Genomic DNA, 18,326 nt, shown 5'->3' with positions numbered 1-18,326 from the left:
ATAAAGACTTAAGAAAGTTTGTAACAATTAACACGCATAAGGGGTTGTTTTAGTACACTCGGTTGTCCTTTAGTGTTTCATCAGCATGCACTATTTTTCAGTGATCATGGAAAGTTTATTGCAACACATTCCAAAAGTAATGGTTTACCTAGATGATGTCTTGGTAACAGGAGCTTCACAAGAAAAACATTTAGCCAATTTAGATGACGTGCTCAAAGGACTTAAGGACACAGGAATCTGTCTCCAACAAAGGAGGTATATTTTCTAGGCCAACGAGGTCACACACCAGGAATTTAAGATCGACGCCAAGGGTTTGCACCCCTTAGAAGACCAGGTAAAATACCTTAAAGAGGTTCAAGCACCAAGGAGAGTATCAGAACTAAAATCTTTTTTGGGCATGATCACTGACTATGGCCAGTTCATTCCAAATTTATCAACTTTACTAAAAAATACCAACATTGGTGCTGGAAGGAACAACAAAGACAGGCCTTCGACAAAGTTAATCAAATTACAATCTTTGGATTTACTCGTCCACTTCGAGCCACGGGAAGATGTGACTCTTCATCCTATGGCCTATTATTTCATAAAATGGATGATGGGTTCACCTTCGCTTTGCGGACCTTAACTGATGCCAAGAGACGGTACCAAAATTGAGAAGGGGGGCCTGACGGTTTTTTAAGCAGTCAAGAAATTTCCCCAATTTGTGTATGGCCGTCACTTTGTACCATTACTGAGCACAAACCATTATTAGGCTTACTATGTGAGTTTAAACCAGTTCCACCTATTGCTTCAGTCAGAATACAAATGTGGGTTTTACTCCTAGCAGCATGTGTTTCAGCCTCACCCAGGTACCCAAACCTCTAATGCTGATGCCTTGAGTCGCCTTTCACTGCCTCAGAGCATACCTCCACCTTTTGTGCTTCAGGAAATAACATTTTGGATAATCTGCCAGTATCATTGAACCAGATCAGAAATCGGACTCAAAGGGACCCTGTCGTGTCCAAGGTGAAAAGAATGGTCTTACTTGGGTGGCATTTGACAAGTCCAAACAGTTCACAGTCTACCAATTCCAAAAAGGTGAACTCAATGCTCAGGACAGAGCTTTACTCTGGAGAACCTGAGTAGTGGTTTCACTCCCAGCCAGAGAAGCTCCACTACATGAATTACATAGCACACGCCCCAAGCAGTCCAAGATGAAAATGTTTGCCTAAAGCTATAGTTGATGGCTGGGCATTGTAAGGAAATCAAAAATGTGGTCAAATATTGTGGTCACCTCCTGCAGCTCACTTGCATCCACGGGAATGGCCCAGCCAACTTTGGACAAGATTGCATGTGGACTTTGCAGGCCCTTCCTCTGGGGCTATATTCTTAATTATTGTGGATGCACACTCCAAATGGATTGATATTCACGAGGTGTGAACAACTATTTTGTCAGTGGCCACTGAAAAACTTAGGCACATTTTCGCAACACATGACCTACCAGAAATTCTAGTTTCAGATAATGACACGGCTTTCACGGGGGAGGAGTTTCAACATTTTCTTCAGAGAAATGGCATTCAACATGTTCAGTATGTATATCCCAGGACCTGATGAAGTGTATCTCAGGACATTGTGGGAGACTAGGGAGGAAATTGCAGGTCCCCTAGCAGAGATATTTGAATCATCGATAGTCACAGGTGAGGTGCCTGAAGTTTGGAGGGTGGCAAATGTTGTGCCTGTGTTTAAGAAGAGCTGCAGGGAAAAGCCTGAGAACTACAGGCCGGTAAGACTCACATCCGTACTGGGCCAAGTTGTTAGAAGGTATTTTGAGAGACAAGATCCACAGGCACTTAGAGACACAAGGACTGATTAGGGAAAGTCAGCATGGCTTTGTGAGTGGAAATCCATGTCTCACAAATTTGATTGAGTTTTTGGAAGGGGTAACCAAAAAGGTAGATGAGGGCAGTGCAGTTGATGTTGTCTACAGGGACTTTAGCAAGACCTTTCACAAAGTACCACATGGTAGGTTGTTGCATAAGGTTAAATCTCATGGGATCCAGGGTGAGGTAGCCAAATGGATACAAAATTGGCTTGATGACAGAAGACAGAGAGTGGTTGTAGAGGGTTGTTCTTCAAACTGGAGGCTTGTGACCAGCGGTGTGCCTCAGGGATCAGTGTTGGGTCGACTGTTATTTGGCATTTACATTAATGATTTGGATGAGGATTTAGGAGGCATGGTTAGTAAGTTTGCACAGGACACCGAGGTTGGTGGCATAGTGGACAGTGAATAAGATTATCTAGAATTGCAACTGGATCTTGATCAATTGGGCCAGTGGGCTGACGAATAGCAGATGGAATTTTATTAAAGTTTATTTATTAGTGTCACAAGTAAGGCTTACATGAACAGCGCAATGAAGTTGCTGTGAAACCCCCCCTAGTCGCCACAGTCCAGGGAGAACGTGCAAACTCCACACAGACAATGACCCAAGCCGGGAATCGAACCCAGGACCCTGGTGCTGTGAAGCAGCAGTGCTAACCACTGTGCTATCATGCCGCGAATTTAATTTAGATAAATGTGAGGTGATGTATTTTGGTCGATCAAACCAGGGCAGGACTTACTCAGTTAATGGTAGGGCATTGGGGAGAGTTATAGAACAAAGTGATCGAGGGGTACATGTTCATAGCTCCTTGAAAGTGGAGTCACAGGTGGACAGAATGGTGAAGAAGGCATTCAGCATGCTTGGTTACATTGGTCAGAACATTGAATACAGGAGTTGGGACGTCTTGTTGAAGTTGTACAAGACATTGGTAAGGCCACACTTGGAATACTGTGCACAAGTTCTGGTCACCCTATTATAGAAAGGATATTATTAAACTAGAAAGAGTGCAGAAAAGAATTAGTAGGATGCTACCGGGACTTGATGGTTTGAGTTATAAGGAGAGGCTGGATAGACTGGGACATTTTTCTCTGGAATGTAGGAGGCTTAGGGGTGACCTTGTAGAGATCTATAAAATAATAAGTGGCATAGATCAGCTAGATAGTCAACATCTTTTCTCAAAGGTAGGGGAGTCTAAAACTAGAGAGCATAGGTTTAAGGTGAGAGGGAAGAGATATAAAAGGGTCAATTTTTTCACACACACAGTGGTGAGTGTCTGGAATAAGCTGCCAGAAGTAGTAGTGGAGGCGGGTGCAATTTTGTCTTACATAGAACAGTACAGCACAGAACAGGCCCTTCGGCCCACGATGTTGTGCCAAACTTTATCTGAAACCAAGATCAAGCTATCCCACTCCGTATCATCCTGGTGTGCTCCATGTGCCTATCCAATAACCGCTTAAATGTTCCTAAAGTGTCTGACTCCACTATCACTGCAGGCAGTCCATTCCACACCCCAACCACTCTCTGCGTAAAGAACCTACCTCTGATATCCTTCCTGTATCTCCCACCACGAACCCTATAGTTATGCCCCCTTGTAATAGCTCCATCCACCCGAGGAAATAGTCTTTGAACGTTCACTCTATCTATCCCCTTCATCATTTTATAAACCTCTATTAAGTCTCCCCTCAGCCTCCTCCGCTCCAGAGAGAACAGCCCTAGCTCCCTCAACCTTTCCTCATAAGACCTACCCTCCAAACCAGGCAGCATCCTGGTAAATCTCCTCTGCACTCTTTCCAGCGCTTCCACATCCTTCTTATAGTGAGGTGACCAGAACTGCACACAATATTCCAAATGTGGTCTCACCAAGGTCCTGTACAGTTGCAGCATAACCCCACGGCTCTTAAACTCCAACCCCCTGTTAATAAAAGCTAACACACTATAGGCCTTCTTCACAGCTCTATCCACTTGAGTGGCAACCTTTAGAGATCTGTGGATATGAACCCCAAGATCTCTCTGTTCCTCCACAGTCTTCAGAACCCTACCTTTGACCCTGTCATCCACATTTAAATTAGTCCTACCAAAATGAATCACCTCACATTTATCAGGGTTAAACTCCATTTGCCATTTTTCAGCCCAGCTTTGCATCCTATCTTTTAAAATGCATTCAGACAGTTACATGGGTGAGATGGGTATAGAGGGATATGGGCCAAATACAAGCAATTGGGACTAGCTTAGGGGCTAAAAAAAGGGAGGCATAGACAAGTTGGGCCGAAGGGCCTATTTCCATTATCACGGTCCCATTATCACCCAACCTTAAATGGCTTAGCAGAGAGAGCTGTCCAGATATTCAAGACGGCGATGAAAAAATAGCTGCCCACGCCTTTACATTTGAAACGTGCTAAATTTCTTCTCTCATTCAATTTCACACCACATATTACTATGGGAGTAACACCAGCTGAACTTTTGATGGGACAATGTCTCAGAACGAGGCTCGATCCAGTGTTCCCCAATCTGGTGGGGAGGTTGGAGACAAAGCAAGGAGCGCAGAAGGTGTTTCACGATTCTGTCAAAGGTAATTGATCTTTCAAGGTAGACAATTTAATACTGTCAGGAACTTTGGTGTTGGTCCAATATGGATTCCTGGGAAGATCCTGGAAAAGAGCAACACTGTGTCATACTTGGTGAACCTTCAAGGAAGAGCAGACAGAAAGCACGTGGGTCACATAAGCAGGAGAGACGCTACCGACAGTATAGTAGGTTGATCCAGTGGCACCTGCCAGCATTTCGCCATTGCACACTGGTGTAGTGGGACCAGTTGTTTCAGAGGAGGGGCATCACATTATTGGATAACTACACTAACGCACTTTTGAAATTGTAAACCACCCAATTGCTGTTAACGACTGAGGACCACTACCTCGACTGAAGATCAGCCTGTCAGAGAACTGAGGCATTCTCGGAGGATTTAGAAGTCTCCTGATAGATTGACTTTATAAAAGACTGAACTTTATTACACCTTTATATTGATTGTTTTTTTGTTGTAAATAGTTATCTGTTTTATCTTGTTATACATAGCATAGTTGTAGTGACTTCAATCAGGCCATTGAAGTTGGCTTATTGGAATATGAACTCCCTGATTAAGGAGTCAATAGATGGGCCAATCAGGGAGTCTTTTCCTTGTATTTAACTTGCAACAAGCTTCCGCACTGTCCACAACTCCACCGACTTTAGTGTCATCCGCAAATTTACTAACTCATCCTTCTACGCCCTCATCCAGGTCATTTATAAAAATGACAAATAGCAGTGGCCCCAAAACAGATCCTTGCGGTACACCACTAGTAACTGAACTCCAGGATGAATATTTCCCATCAACCACCACTCTCTGTGTTCTTCCAGCGAGCCAATTCCTGATCCAAACCACTAAATCACCCTCAATCCCATGTGTCCGTATTTTCTGCAAAAGCTTACCATGGGGAACCTTATCAAACGCTTTGCTGAAATCCATATACACCACATCAACTGCATTACCCTCATCCACCTCTTTGGTCACCTTCTCAAAGAACTCAATAAGGTTTGTGAGGCACGACCTACCCTTCACAAAACCGTGTTGATGAGCCCTAATCAAATTATTCCTTTCTAGATGATTATAGATCCTATCTCTTATAATCCTTTCCAATACTTTGCCCACAACAGAAGTAAGGCTCACCGGTCTATAATTACCAGGTTTGTCTCCACTCCCCTTCTTGAACAAGAAGACAATATTTGCTATCCTCCAGTCTTCTGGCGCTATTCCTGTAGACAATGACGACATAAAGATCAAAGCTCTGCAATCTCCTCCCTAGCCTCCCAGAGAATCCTAGGATAAATCCCATCCGGCCCAGGGGACTTATCTATTTTCACACTTTCCAGAATTGATAACACCTCCTCCTTACTAACCTCAATCCCATCTAGTCCAATAGCCCGTATCTCAGTATTCTCCTCGACAACATTGTCTTTTTCCTGCGTGAATACTGACGAAAAATATTCATTTAGCACCTCTCCTATCTCTTCAGACTCCACGCACAACTTCCCACTACTGTCCTTGACTGGCCCTCATTTTACCCGAGTCATTCTTTTATTCCTGACATACCTATAGAAAGCTTTAGGGTTTTCCTTGATCCCACCTGCCAAAGTCTTCTCATGTCCCCTCCTGGCTCTTCTTAACTCTCTCTTTAGGTCCTTCCTGGCTAACTTGTAACTTTCAAGTGCCCTAACTGAGCCTCCATGTCTCATCTTTACAGAAGTCTCCTTCTTCCTCTTCACAAGAGATTCAACTTCTTTAGTAAACCACGGTTCCCTCACTCGACCACTTCCTCCCTGCCTGACAGGTACATACTTATCTAGGACACGCAGTAGCTGTTCCTTGAACAAGCTCCACATTTCAATTGTGCCCATCCCCTGCAGTTTCCTTCCCCAACCTATGCATCCTAAATCTCGCCTAATCGCATCATAATTTCCTTTCCCCCAGCTATAACTCTTGCCCTTCGGTATATACCTATCCCTTTCCATCGCGAAAGTAAACGTAACTGAATTGTGGTCACTATCACCAAAGTGCTCGCCTACCTCCAAATCTAACACCTGGTCTGGTTCATTACCCAGTACCAAATCCACTGTGGCCTCGCCTCTTGTTGGCCGATCTACATACTGTGTCAGAAAACCCTCCTGCACACATTGGACAAAAACTGACCCATCTAAAGTACTCGAACTATAGCTTTTCCAGTCAATATTTGCAAAGTTAAAGTCCCCCATGACAACTACCCTGTTACATTCGCTCCTATCCAGAATCATCTTTGCAATCCTTTCCTCTACATCTGTGGAACTTTTCGGAGGCCTATAGAAAACTCCCAACAGGGTGACCTCTCCTTTCCTGCTTCTAACCTCAGCCCATACTACCTCAGTAGACAAGTCCTCATCAAACATCCTTTCTGCCACCGTAATACTGTCCTTGACTAACAATGCCATACGTCCACCTCTTTTACCACCTTCCCTGCTCTTACTGAAACATCTAAACCCCGGAACCTACAACAACCATTCCTGTCCCTGCTCTATCCATGTCTCCGAGATGGCCACGACATCGAAGTCCCAGGTACCAACCCATGCTGCAATTCACCCGCCTTATTCCGGATGCTCCTGGCGTTGAAGTATACACACTTCAAACCGCCTTCCTGACTGCCAGTACACTCCTGCGACATTGAAACCTTATCCATGACCTCACTACTTTCAACCTCCTGTACACTGGAGCTACAATTTAGGTTCCCATCCCCCTGCTGAATTAGTTTAAACCCTCCCGTAGAGCATTAGCAAATTTCCCTCCCAGGATATTGGTACCCCTCTGGTTCAGATGTAGACCATCCCGTTTGTAGAGGTCCCACCTACCCCAGAATGAGCCCCAATTGTCCAGGTATCGGGATGGGATGTACCCCAGGTTACTGTGGGAGACGAGGGAAGAGATTGCAGAGCCTCTGGCGATGATCTTTGCATCGTCGATGGAGACGGGAGAGGTGCTGGAGGATTGCGGATGTGGTTCCTATTTTCAAGAAGGGGAATAGGGTTAGCCCAGGAAATTACCGACCGGTGAGTCTAACCTCAGTGGTTGGTAAGCTGATGGAGAAGATCCTGAGGGACAAGATTTATGAGCATTTCGAGAGGTTTAGTATGCTCAAGAATACTCAGCATGGCTTTGTCAAAGGCAGATCGTGCCTTACGAGCCTGGTGGAGTTCTTCGAAAATGTGACTAAACACATTGACGAAGGGAAAGCGGTAGATGTGGTTTATATTGATTTTAGCAAGGCGTTCGATAAGGTCCCCCATGCAAGGCTTCTCGAAAAGGTGAGAGGGCATGGGATCCAAGGGGCTGCTGCCCTGTGGATCCAGAACTGGCTTGCCCAAAGGAGGCAGAGAGTGGGTATTGATGGGTATTTTTCTAAATGGAGGTCGGTCACCAGTGGTGTGCCCCAGGGATCTGTTCTGGGACCCTTGCTGTTAGTCATTTTCATAAATGACCTGGATGAGGAAGTGGAGGGATGGGTTGGTAAGTTTGCCGACGACACGAAGGTTGGTGGGGTTGTGGATAGTCTGGAGGGATGTCAGCAGTTACAGAGGGACATAGATAGGATGCAAGACTGGGCGGAGAAGTGGCAGATGGACTTCAACCCAGATAAATGCGTAGTGGTCCATTTTGGCAGGTCAAATGGGATGAAGGAGTACAATATCAGGGGAAAGACTCTTAGTACTGTCGAGGATCAGAAGGACCTTGGGATCCGGGTCCATAGGACTCTAAAATCGGCCCCGCAGGTGGAGGAGGTGGTTAAAAAGGCGTATGGTGTGCTGGCCTTTATCAATCGAGGGACTGAGTTTAGGAATCTGGGGATAATGATGCAGCTATATAAGACACTCGTCAGACCCCACTTGGAGTACTGTGCTCAGTTCTGGTCACCTCATTACAGGAAGGATGTGGAAAAGATTGAAAGGGTGCAGAGGCGATTTACAAGGATGTTGCCTGGATTGAGTGGCATGCCTTATGGGGATAGGCTGAGGGACCTCGGCCGTTTCTCCTTGGAGAGACGTAGGATGAGAGGAGATCTAACAGAGGTATATAAGATGTTGAGAGGCATAGATTGGGTGGACTCTCAGAGGCTTTTTCCCAGGGTGGAAATGGCTGCTACGAGAGGACACAGGTTTAAGGTGCTGGGGTGTAGGTACAGGGGAAATGTTAGGGGGAAGTTTTTCACACAGAGGGTGGTGGGCGAGTGGAATCGGCTGCCGTCAGTGGTGATGGAGGCAAACTCAATTGGGTCTTTTAAGAGACTCCTGGATGAGTACATGGGACTTAATAGGATGGAGGGTTATAGGTAGGCCTAAAAGGTAGGGACATGTTCGGCACAACTTGTGGGGCCGAAGGGCCTGTTTTGTGCTGTAGTTTTCTATGTTTCTATGTTTCTATGTATCTGAATCCCTCCCTCCTGCACCATCCCTGTAGCCACGTGTTCAATTGCTCTCTCTCCCTATTCCTCTCCTCACTATCACGTAGCATGGGTGACAAACCAGAGATAACAACTCCGTTTGTTCTAGCCCTAAGCTTCCACCCTAACTCCCTGAATTTCTGCCTTACATCCCCATCCCTTTTCCTACCTGTGTCTTGGGTGCCTCTGTGAACCACAACTTGGGGCTGGTCCCCCTCCCCCTTCAGGATCCCAAAAACACGATCCGAGACATCACGGACCCTGGCACCTGGGAGGCAACACACCAACCGCGAGTCCCTCTCGTTCCCACAGAATCTCTGATCTATCCCCCTAACTATGGAGTCCCTGAAGACGGGAATGGGTTAATGAATTCTAAAACTCAAAGTGTCAAAGTGAATTCTGTGCTATTTAGAGATTGTGTGAGAAACACTGTCGAACTCATGTTTACGTTTGGGTGTTTTCATGCTCATGTATCCAGAACAGATAAAGGTAGCAGCTGTGGTATACAAGAATATGTTGTGCCCGGCTAATCTGTTCCAGAATGTGGCTAACCCCGTCATTTTGTATTCTTTCATATGTACCACTGTGTAACAGTAGAAGCCTACATGTCGGCCTTCTGTGATTGTATAATGATAAATTCATATATATTCATCGTAACCTGTACCGATATACATTATACAAGTACCTACAAACATATATAAATTGTTGCATGCCAGTTAACTTGTTTGTATGAGACTGTAACCTTGTACGTTAGTAAGATACCCCACCTGTGTTCAGAGAACAACAGTCACGGCCTTGAGACAACCGTGAAGAAACTGCCAAGGCAGCAATGTTCACACGATGGAAGACAAGCCGGGGGGGGGGGGGTTACCTCTGTTAAGTCGTCGTCCCCAACAGTATCCAAAGGGGGGGGGGGGTTACCTCTGTTAAGTCGTCGTCCCCAACAGTATCCAAAACGGAATACTTATTATACAGAGGAACAGGGGATCCAGGGGAATCGCTGCTGTGACTGCTTCTTACCCCATCTCGCCGTCACCCACGTATCATCATTTCTCGGAGTAGCTCCCTCCCTGTAGCTTCTATCTATAGCTGCCTCTGCCTCCCGAATGATCCTGAGTTCATCCAGTTCCAGCTCCAGGTCCCTAACACGGTCTTCAAGGAGCTGGAATTGGGTGCACTTCCTGCAGGTGTACTCAGCCGGGACACTGGTGTCCCTCACCTCAAACATCCCACAGGAGGAACATTGCACTGCCTGCACTGACAGCCCTGCTAACTTCCCTTACTCAGAAACGAAAGAGAGAAAAAAAAACTTACCTGCTCTCACTCCAAGTCTTTTTTTTTAGGTTAGAGGAGGGGGGAGGGTGGGAGACTCTACCCGTGTAGAGTCTCGGGTTTCCTCCCCGTTCAAACTTATTGGGCAAAAGAATACCTTCCCAGGCCTCCCCGCGGCCTACTTCCGGTTTCATAGAACATAGAAAAGCTACAGCACAAACAGGCCCTTCGGCCCACAAGTTGCGCCGAACGTGTCCCTACCTACTAGGCTTACCTATAACCCTCTGTCTTCCTGACTTCCATGAACTTATCCAAAAGTCTCTTAAAAGACCCTATCGAATCCGCCTCCACCACCACTACCGGCAGCCGATTCCACGCACCCACCACCCTCTGAGTGAAAAACGTACCCCCAACATCTCCTCTGTACCTACTCCCCAGCACCCTAAACCTGTGACCTCTTGTGGCAACCATTTCAGCCCTGGGTAAAAGCCTCTGAGAATCCACTCTATCAATGCCTCTCAGCATCTTATACACCTCTATCAGGTCACCTCTCATCCTTCGCTTCTCCAACCTATCCTCATAAGGCATGCCACCTAATTCAGGCAACATCCTCTGCACCCTTTCTATTGCTTCCACATCCTTTCTGTAATGAGGCGACCAGAACTGGGCACAGTATTCCAGGTGGGGTCTGACCAGGGTCCTATACAGCTGCAGCATTATCTCCCAATTTCTAAACTCAATTCCTCTATTGATGAAGGCCAGTATTCCATACGCCTTCTTAACCACAGCCTCTACCTGCGACGCTGCTTTGAGCGTCCTATGAACCCGGACCCCAAGATCCTTCTGATCTTCCACACTGCCAAGCATCTTACCCTTAATATTATATTCTTTCATCCTATTCGACCTGCCAAAATGAACCACCGCACACTTATCTGGGTTGAAGTCCATCTGCCACTTCTCCGCCCAGTCTTGCATCTTATCTATGTCTCATTGCAACTGCTGACATCCCTCTACACTATCCACAACACCTCCAACCTTTGTGTCATCAGCCAACTTGCCAACCCATCCCTCCATTTCCTCATCCAGGTCATTTCTAAAAATCACAAAGAGCAAGGGTCCCAGAACAGATCCCTGGGGCACTCCACTGGTGACCGACCTCCATGCAGAATATGACCCATCTACAACCACTCTTTGTCTTCTGTGGGCAAGCCAGTTCTGAATCCACAAGGCAATGTCCCCTTGTACCCCATGCCCCTTCACTTTCTCAATAAGTCTTGCATGGGGCATCTTATCAAACGCCTTGCTGAAATCCATATAAACTACATCTACCGCTCTTCCCTTGTCTATGTGTCTCGTTACATCTTCAAAAAATTCAATTAGGCTCGTAAGGCATGATCTGCCTTGGACAAAGCCGTGCTGGCTATTTCTGATCATACTATTCCTCTCCAGATGTTCATAAATCTTGCCTCTCAGGATCTTCTCCATCAACTTACCAACCACTGAGGTTAGACTCACTGGTCTATAATTTCCCTGGCTATCTCGTCTCCATTTCTTGAATAACGGAACCACATCCGCAATCCTCCAATCCTCCGGAACCTCTCCCGTCTCCATTGATGACGCAAAGATCATCGCCAGAGGATCAGCAATCTCTTCCCTCGCCTCCCACAGTAACCTGGGGTACATCCCATCCGGTCCTGGCGATTTATCTAACTTGATGCTTTTCAAAAGCTCCAACACATCCTCTTTCCTAATGTCCACATGCTCAATCTTCTCAGTCCACTGCAAGTCTGCACTACAACTACCAAGATCCTTTTCCACTGTGAATACTGAAGTAAAGTCTTCATTGAGTACCTCTGCTATTTCTACCTGTTCTATACAGACTTTCCCACCGTCACATTTGATAGGTCCTACTCCTTCACATCTTACCTTCTTGCTCTTAACATACTTGTAGAATGCCTTGGGGTTTTCCTTTATCCTGTCTGCCAAGCCCTTCTCATGACCCCTTCGTGCTCTTCTAATTTCCCTCTTAAGTTCCTTCCTACTCGTCGTAAACTCTTCTAGATTTCTCACATTACCTCGCTCCCTGAACCTTTTGTCGGCTTTTCTTTTCTTCTTGACTAAATTCGTTACAGCTTTTGTGCACCATGGTTCCTGTAGCCTACCATAACTCCCCTGTCTCACTGGAACGTTGCTGTGCAGAGCTCCAGACAAATTTTCCTTGAAAATTTGCCACATTTCTTCCTGTTTAACTGAAAAAAAACTCTGCTAAAAAGTAAGGTAAAAATAAAATCACTCTTACCCTCAGCACCCCTGACACGAATCGCTCCCTCTCTGCTTGCTCCGGTGGAACAATGAGTTAAGACGTATATTGTTCTGCTCTGTGTCTATTTATATATGTATATATTACTTCTCCAATAAATCACTGTTGTTTCAACCGCCGAGTTGTTGCTGCCTTCTATTACAGCTAACAAACTGATATTGCCAATTTAATCTAACTTTTCTGTTCACTAACTGGTTCTCCTCACAACACCCAATATGGTAAAGCTCTCGTAATTCCTTTGGCTTTCTTCTAAACAAATTAAAGGCTTTCATTTAGAGATCTAGCATGACCTCAGGATGTTGCAAAATGTTTTACAGCCAATTAAGTACATACAAGATGTAGACACTGTTGTAATGGGAAACATAATAGCTAATTTTCACACAATAATAATAATTGTCACCAGCTCAGTTGGCAATACTTAGAAAACTTGGCAAGTTTTGGAATGTTGCTAACTATTCGTGTCTTCAAAACAGCAAGTACACTTACCTGGTTCACTTGGAGGTTTTGCAACTTCACTAATTAATGCCATGTCAGAGATTTGTACAAATATTTCCACTATTTCGTCCACAGTTGTTTCAACATATTTGCTTTTTGGAGCTAAAATCTCTGCCCATTCTTCGCAGCAAGTCTGTAGAGCACATAAGCACACCATGTGTAAATCTAATATAATTGAACACAAAGACCCATATGTACAGTCAGCAATATATTCCTGTAAGGGGAAAAATACAAGGGAGCACACTTTAAAATGGCAATACAAGAAAGCACACTCTAAAATGGCTGCCTGGCACATAAAGGGTTAACTGGGAAAGAAGCCAGAAAAGCAGACACAGGCTCCCGCTGTTCAGAAATCACGTCAAGTCAAAACCTAACAGACAAGCCATTCCCAAATTACAGACAGTGACTCATAGCAAACAAACACCTCAGGAAGCCAAAGCCAAGGGTCAAACATCTTTTAAGATAAGGAAACCCCAAAACAAAGAGCTTAGATTAACGTTACAGGAACACGGGAAATATGAATGCGAGGGAACCGATTAGCACCTGAACGAGACAAAACTAGCTATTGATAGATACAGACATAAGGAGATGTACCCATTCATAAAATGCTAAATGTCTATACCTGTTTGTACTTTTGTAAACATGAGGAAATGTACCCATTCATAAAATGTTAAATACTTGTACTCACTTAAACAATGTGATAATGTTCGAATCACCGGTTTACCCATTGTGTAAAGGGTATAAAAATGAACCGCTCCCGACATACTATTGAGAAAAGGTGTTCTACGAACATGTGCCTTATCTCCCGGGGCTCCGTTTAATAAATCGTATTTTCTGAATCTCGAAGTCTGACTACTAGTGGATTTTTCCCACAACAATTCCCAATCCTTAAAGTTTAGTGATTTGTGGTGAGAAATTATCAGATTTATTATCAAATACCACTTTGGGTCAATGAAAAAGAGTCACTGGCAGTAAAGAAACTTAGAATTTTCTGAGGTTGTGAATGTTAATTGTATATTAATTGTGTTTTATTGTATGCAGCTAAGAAGGTTCATTCGACTGATTCCTGGCAGGGATTTTACATAGAAACATAGAAGATAGGAGCAGGAAGAGGCCAGCCCTTCAAGCCTGCTCTGCTATTCATCACGATCATGGCTGATCATCCAACTCAATAGCCTAATCCTGCTTTCTCCCCATAACCTTTGGTCCCATTCTCCCCAAGTGCTATATCTAGCTGTCTCTTGAATACATTCAATGTTTTGGCATCAACTACTTCCTGTGGTAATGAATTCCACAGACTCACCACTCTTTGAGTGAAGAAATGTCTCCTCTTCTCTGTCCTCAATGGTCTACCCTGTATCTTCAGACTGTGACCCCTGGTTCTGGACACCCCCATCATTGGGAATATCCTTCTTGCACCAACCCGTCTGGTCCTGTCAGAACATTTATAAGTCTCGATGAGATCCCCCCTTATTTGTCTGAACTCCAGCAAAAACAATCCTAACCGAGGCAATCTCTCCTCATACATCAGTCCCGGCATCCCTGGAATCAGCCTGGTAAACTTTCATTGCACTCCCTCGAGAGCAAGAACATCCTTCCTCAGAAAAGGAGACCAAAACTGCACACAATACTCTCGGTGTGGCCTCACCTGTGTAATTGCTCCAACACATTCCTGCTCCTGTACTCGAAACCTCTCGCAATGAAGGCCAACAGACCATTTGCCTTCTTTACCGCCTGCTGCACTGCATGCTTACCTTCAGTGACTGGTGCACTAGGACACCCAGGTCCCGCTGCATACTCCCCTCTCCCAATTTACAGCCATTCAGGTCGTAACCTGCTTTCTTGTTTTTGCTTCCAAAGTGAATAACCTCACATTTGATAGGTTGGGCACGCTGGGCCTGTGTCCATTGGAGTTTAGACTATTGAAAGATGATGGCCGGGATTCTCCCCAAAAAAATTCTTAATGCTGAATGCGCATGAAAACTAGAATAACTCCCACCAATTGTTTTAGCGGGATTTTCAAAATGAATCTCCCACACTCTGAGCATGGCACAGTACCCTAGCGTGAATCACTCAGAAAAGTGGTGGGCAGGGCCTATTGTCACTGAAGAGGCTGAAATCAATGTGCTGAGTGGGCCACCATGCATGTGTCGTTTTCTGGGAGATCGCTACTCACATCATCCCAGCATTGAAATCGCTGACCTCTCACTCCCCACAAGAACATTGCTGACTTCATCGTTGGTCTCTCAAACTGCCCTGCCTTGCCATAAGAACATTACTGGCTTCATCACTGACCTTTCACGCATCCCCGATGGACATCGCTGGACTCCCCATCCCCCACTGACCCAGACATCGTTGGACTTCCCATCCCCCATTGACCCAGACATCGCTGAACTTCCCATCCCCCTACAACTCCCCCCCAATGCTTTCTCCCCCCCGCCCCCCACCACTACCTCCAACCACAGAGTGCCGGCCACTCTTTCACCCACAGAACACTGCCTCCCCACCCCCATCGTCCCATTCACCCACAGTGCACTTGCCCCCACAGAACACTGCTCCCCTCTGTTCACCCACAGAGAGTGCTCCCCCATTCACTCACAGAGCGCTGGCCTCACTGCTGCCATTCACACACAGAGCACTGGCCTCACTGCTGCCTTTCACGCTGGGCTGCCATGCACACCCCCTGCCTGCGAGCATTCCCCCTTGTTAAGTGAGACCCTTGAGCATTGCAACACCCCCCCAACCCCGCCGGCCCCCCACTTGACACAGCACTTAGTTGAGTTAACCCAATCAGCACCTTAGGAGCTGGCTCCTCTTCTATTGAAACTCAACAGCCTGTACATTATTCATCATGAAATTTACCTAACGGGCCTGTGAGTGGCCCAAACTGACTGCACCTGGACAACCTGAATGAGGCAGAGCTGTATATAATCTGCAAGTATGGACACACAGGCAGTCACGCTGGGAAAATGGCACAGGGAAGAAGTGCCCCCAGATTTTCAGAGGTTTAGCAGGCTCGGCTGCTGAATGCAGTGGAGGAGAGGCGTGAGTTGCTCTACCTCAATGAAGGACGTCGCCCAAGGGGCCGTGCAGCAAATGCCATCTGCGAGGCTGTGGGTGCAGCTGTAAGTCAGTCCGGAGATCAGTGCTGCAAAAAGATGAATGGCATTTTTCGGACAGCAAGGGTCAGTGTGAATCCCATTCTGAAACCAGTACGTGTGTTGCGCTACAATGCGAAACCACCAGACACCCCAAGGGCAGCCACCAACCGTCACTCCCCCACCACCCCCAGCGCTACCTCCAACCCCTGTGGCACTCCCCAGTCAGCACCCCACAATGGGAGGCATTGCTCCGAAATGGCCCACCTGAGTGTCCCCACCCGACACATATACCATGTTTTCAATTCCCATTATGTCACCCCAGGAGAAAACAGCACATAACCGCAGAGAGAGAGAAAGCTGATGATGGTGTACTCGAATTATGCCTGCCCAGGCGGTTAGAGCAACAGGCCTTGGAGCTGGTAGGGAAAGCGGAGCAGAGAATGGTTACTGACAGCCAGATCAGCGTCCAGCATGCAAGTGAGCATCAGCTGAACCCTATTCCGAAGGTCTTCTTTGAAGTAAGTGCCATGCTGCGCTGGCTATTTTCCCTCTCTTCTACTAACGTGTGTCCTTTCTCACAGGGAATGATCCTGATGCTCCAGGCCCTTCTGGTGATGCTCTTGTTTAGACTCCCCAGGACACATCAGACAACACCTTAGAGGGAGGCCTTGAGGAATCCTCCGAGGACAACACCAGTGAAGCGACACAGTCATCAACAACATAATCCACCAACAGAGAGATTATCACAATGGTGGGGCATGTAGTGGTGAGGGGATTCTGGGTCACTTACTTGTGAGCACCTCACAGCCACTGATGCACATAGAGTGGAGACGGGAACATCCGAGGGCTCAGGCACGTGGTAGTCTTCTGGAGGCGGGCATTCAGCTGGCCCCAAGCCAGGTGCCAGGCTTTAGGAATCGGTCATCCGGAAGATGGTGGAGATGCATCAGCAAACCCGGGTAATTTTGGATGGGCTATCCGCGACTGGGAGGCTATTTTGAGGAGTCAAACAGAGTGCTGTCGCAGAAGCTGGTGCTGGCACAGCGTGGTAACCAAGGCAACACTGCAAGGGTGGCATCCGCAGTGGGAAGTCTGGCTCAGGGATTTGGCCTCATGTGTGACAGGGTGTAGGCCATCCTGGAGACACAGCGGGCTATGGCAGAGACACAGCGGGCCCGCTGTGTAGCTGGCATTCTAGAGGCACATTGCGTCATGGCCACAGGTGTCAGGGCATGTTGGAGACACAGCTGGCCATGGCTGGGGCTCTCTCAGGGATTGTGGAAATATAGCAGGCCCTGGCTGTGGGCCTCAAGAACTTAACCCAGTCTCACAGGGCTACTGCTGAGGGAAGATCATAGAAATCATAGAAACCCTACAGTGCAGAAAGAGGCCATTTGGCCCATCGAGTCTGCACCGACCACAATCCCACCCAGGCCCTACCCCCACATCCCCACATATTTACCCGCTCATCCCTCTAACCTACGCATCTTAGGACACTAAGGGGCAATTTTACCATGGCCAATCAACCTAACCCGCACATCTTTGGACTGTGGGAAGAAACCAGAGCACCCGGAAGAAACCAGAGCACCCGGAGGAAACCCACGCAGACACGAGGAGAATGTGCAAACTCCACACAGACAGTGACCCAAGCCGGGAATCGAACCCAGGTCCCTGGAGCTGTGAAGCAGCAGTGCTAACCACTGTGTTACCGTGCCGCCCGTGAGGGGTTCCAGAGCTTGGCTCACGGTCAGAATGCTGTAGTGGAGGGGCTCCAGAGCTTCGCCCAGTCTCAGAGGGCCAGCGCTGAGGGATCGTAGACCATGAGGCCGACTCCAGGACTGGCAGAGCCAGGTGGTGCTGAGGCTTGTGGAGCTCGGTCCAGCTGCCCTAGCATTCCATGGAGTGTCCCTGGGGCCTATGGGCACCCTGAGGAAGGAAGAAGGGCTGGAGGCCATGCCGGGGCCTTCAACCCAGGAGACTCTGGACATCCCGAGACCTTCCAAATCCTCCCTTCCTCACACCGGGGCATCTCAGGGCCAGCTGGATGAACAGGGTGGCACAGAAACATCAGTGTCATCCGCAAGTTGCCTGGGCCCTCCAGGTCTCAATACCCCGTGGGATGCCCACCAATGGCATCACAGACAATGGGGCGTGGGATCACAACTGGACACCTCCACCTCTGATGTGCATCCTGGGGGAGTGCCTAGGCAAAGTAATGGGCCATGTAACATTAGAAAGTTGTAGGGTCACTGTAAGGGGAAAATACAAGGGGGGGCACACTTTA

The 18,326-nt window shown here is 47.0% G+C and overlaps 1 protein-coding gene across 1 annotated transcript in view; it reads right to left on the bottom strand.

The window, feature by feature from the left end:
• The window catches only part of LOC144493945 (dynein axonemal heavy chain 8-like), a 1,745,965-nt gene that overhangs the window by 1,010,993 nt on the left and 716,646 nt on the right, over positions 1-18,326 (bottom strand). Inside the window, exon 25 of the mRNA XM_078213522.1 lies at positions 12,933-13,074. Within this exon, the coding sequence (XP_078069648.1) occupies positions 12,933-13,074 (142 nt within the window). The remainder of the gene's footprint in view (positions 1-12,932; positions 13,075-18,326) is intronic.

Source organism: Mustelus asterias, chromosome 5 (assembly GCF_964213995.1).
Source record: "Mustelus asterias chromosome 5, sMusAst1.hap1.1, whole genome shotgun sequence".
NCBI classification, from domain to species: Eukaryota; Metazoa; Chordata; class Chondrichthyes; order Carcharhiniformes; family Triakidae; genus Mustelus; species Mustelus asterias.
Note: the sequence above shows the minus strand (reverse complement) of the source record. Positions and strands in the feature narration are given on the sequence as shown.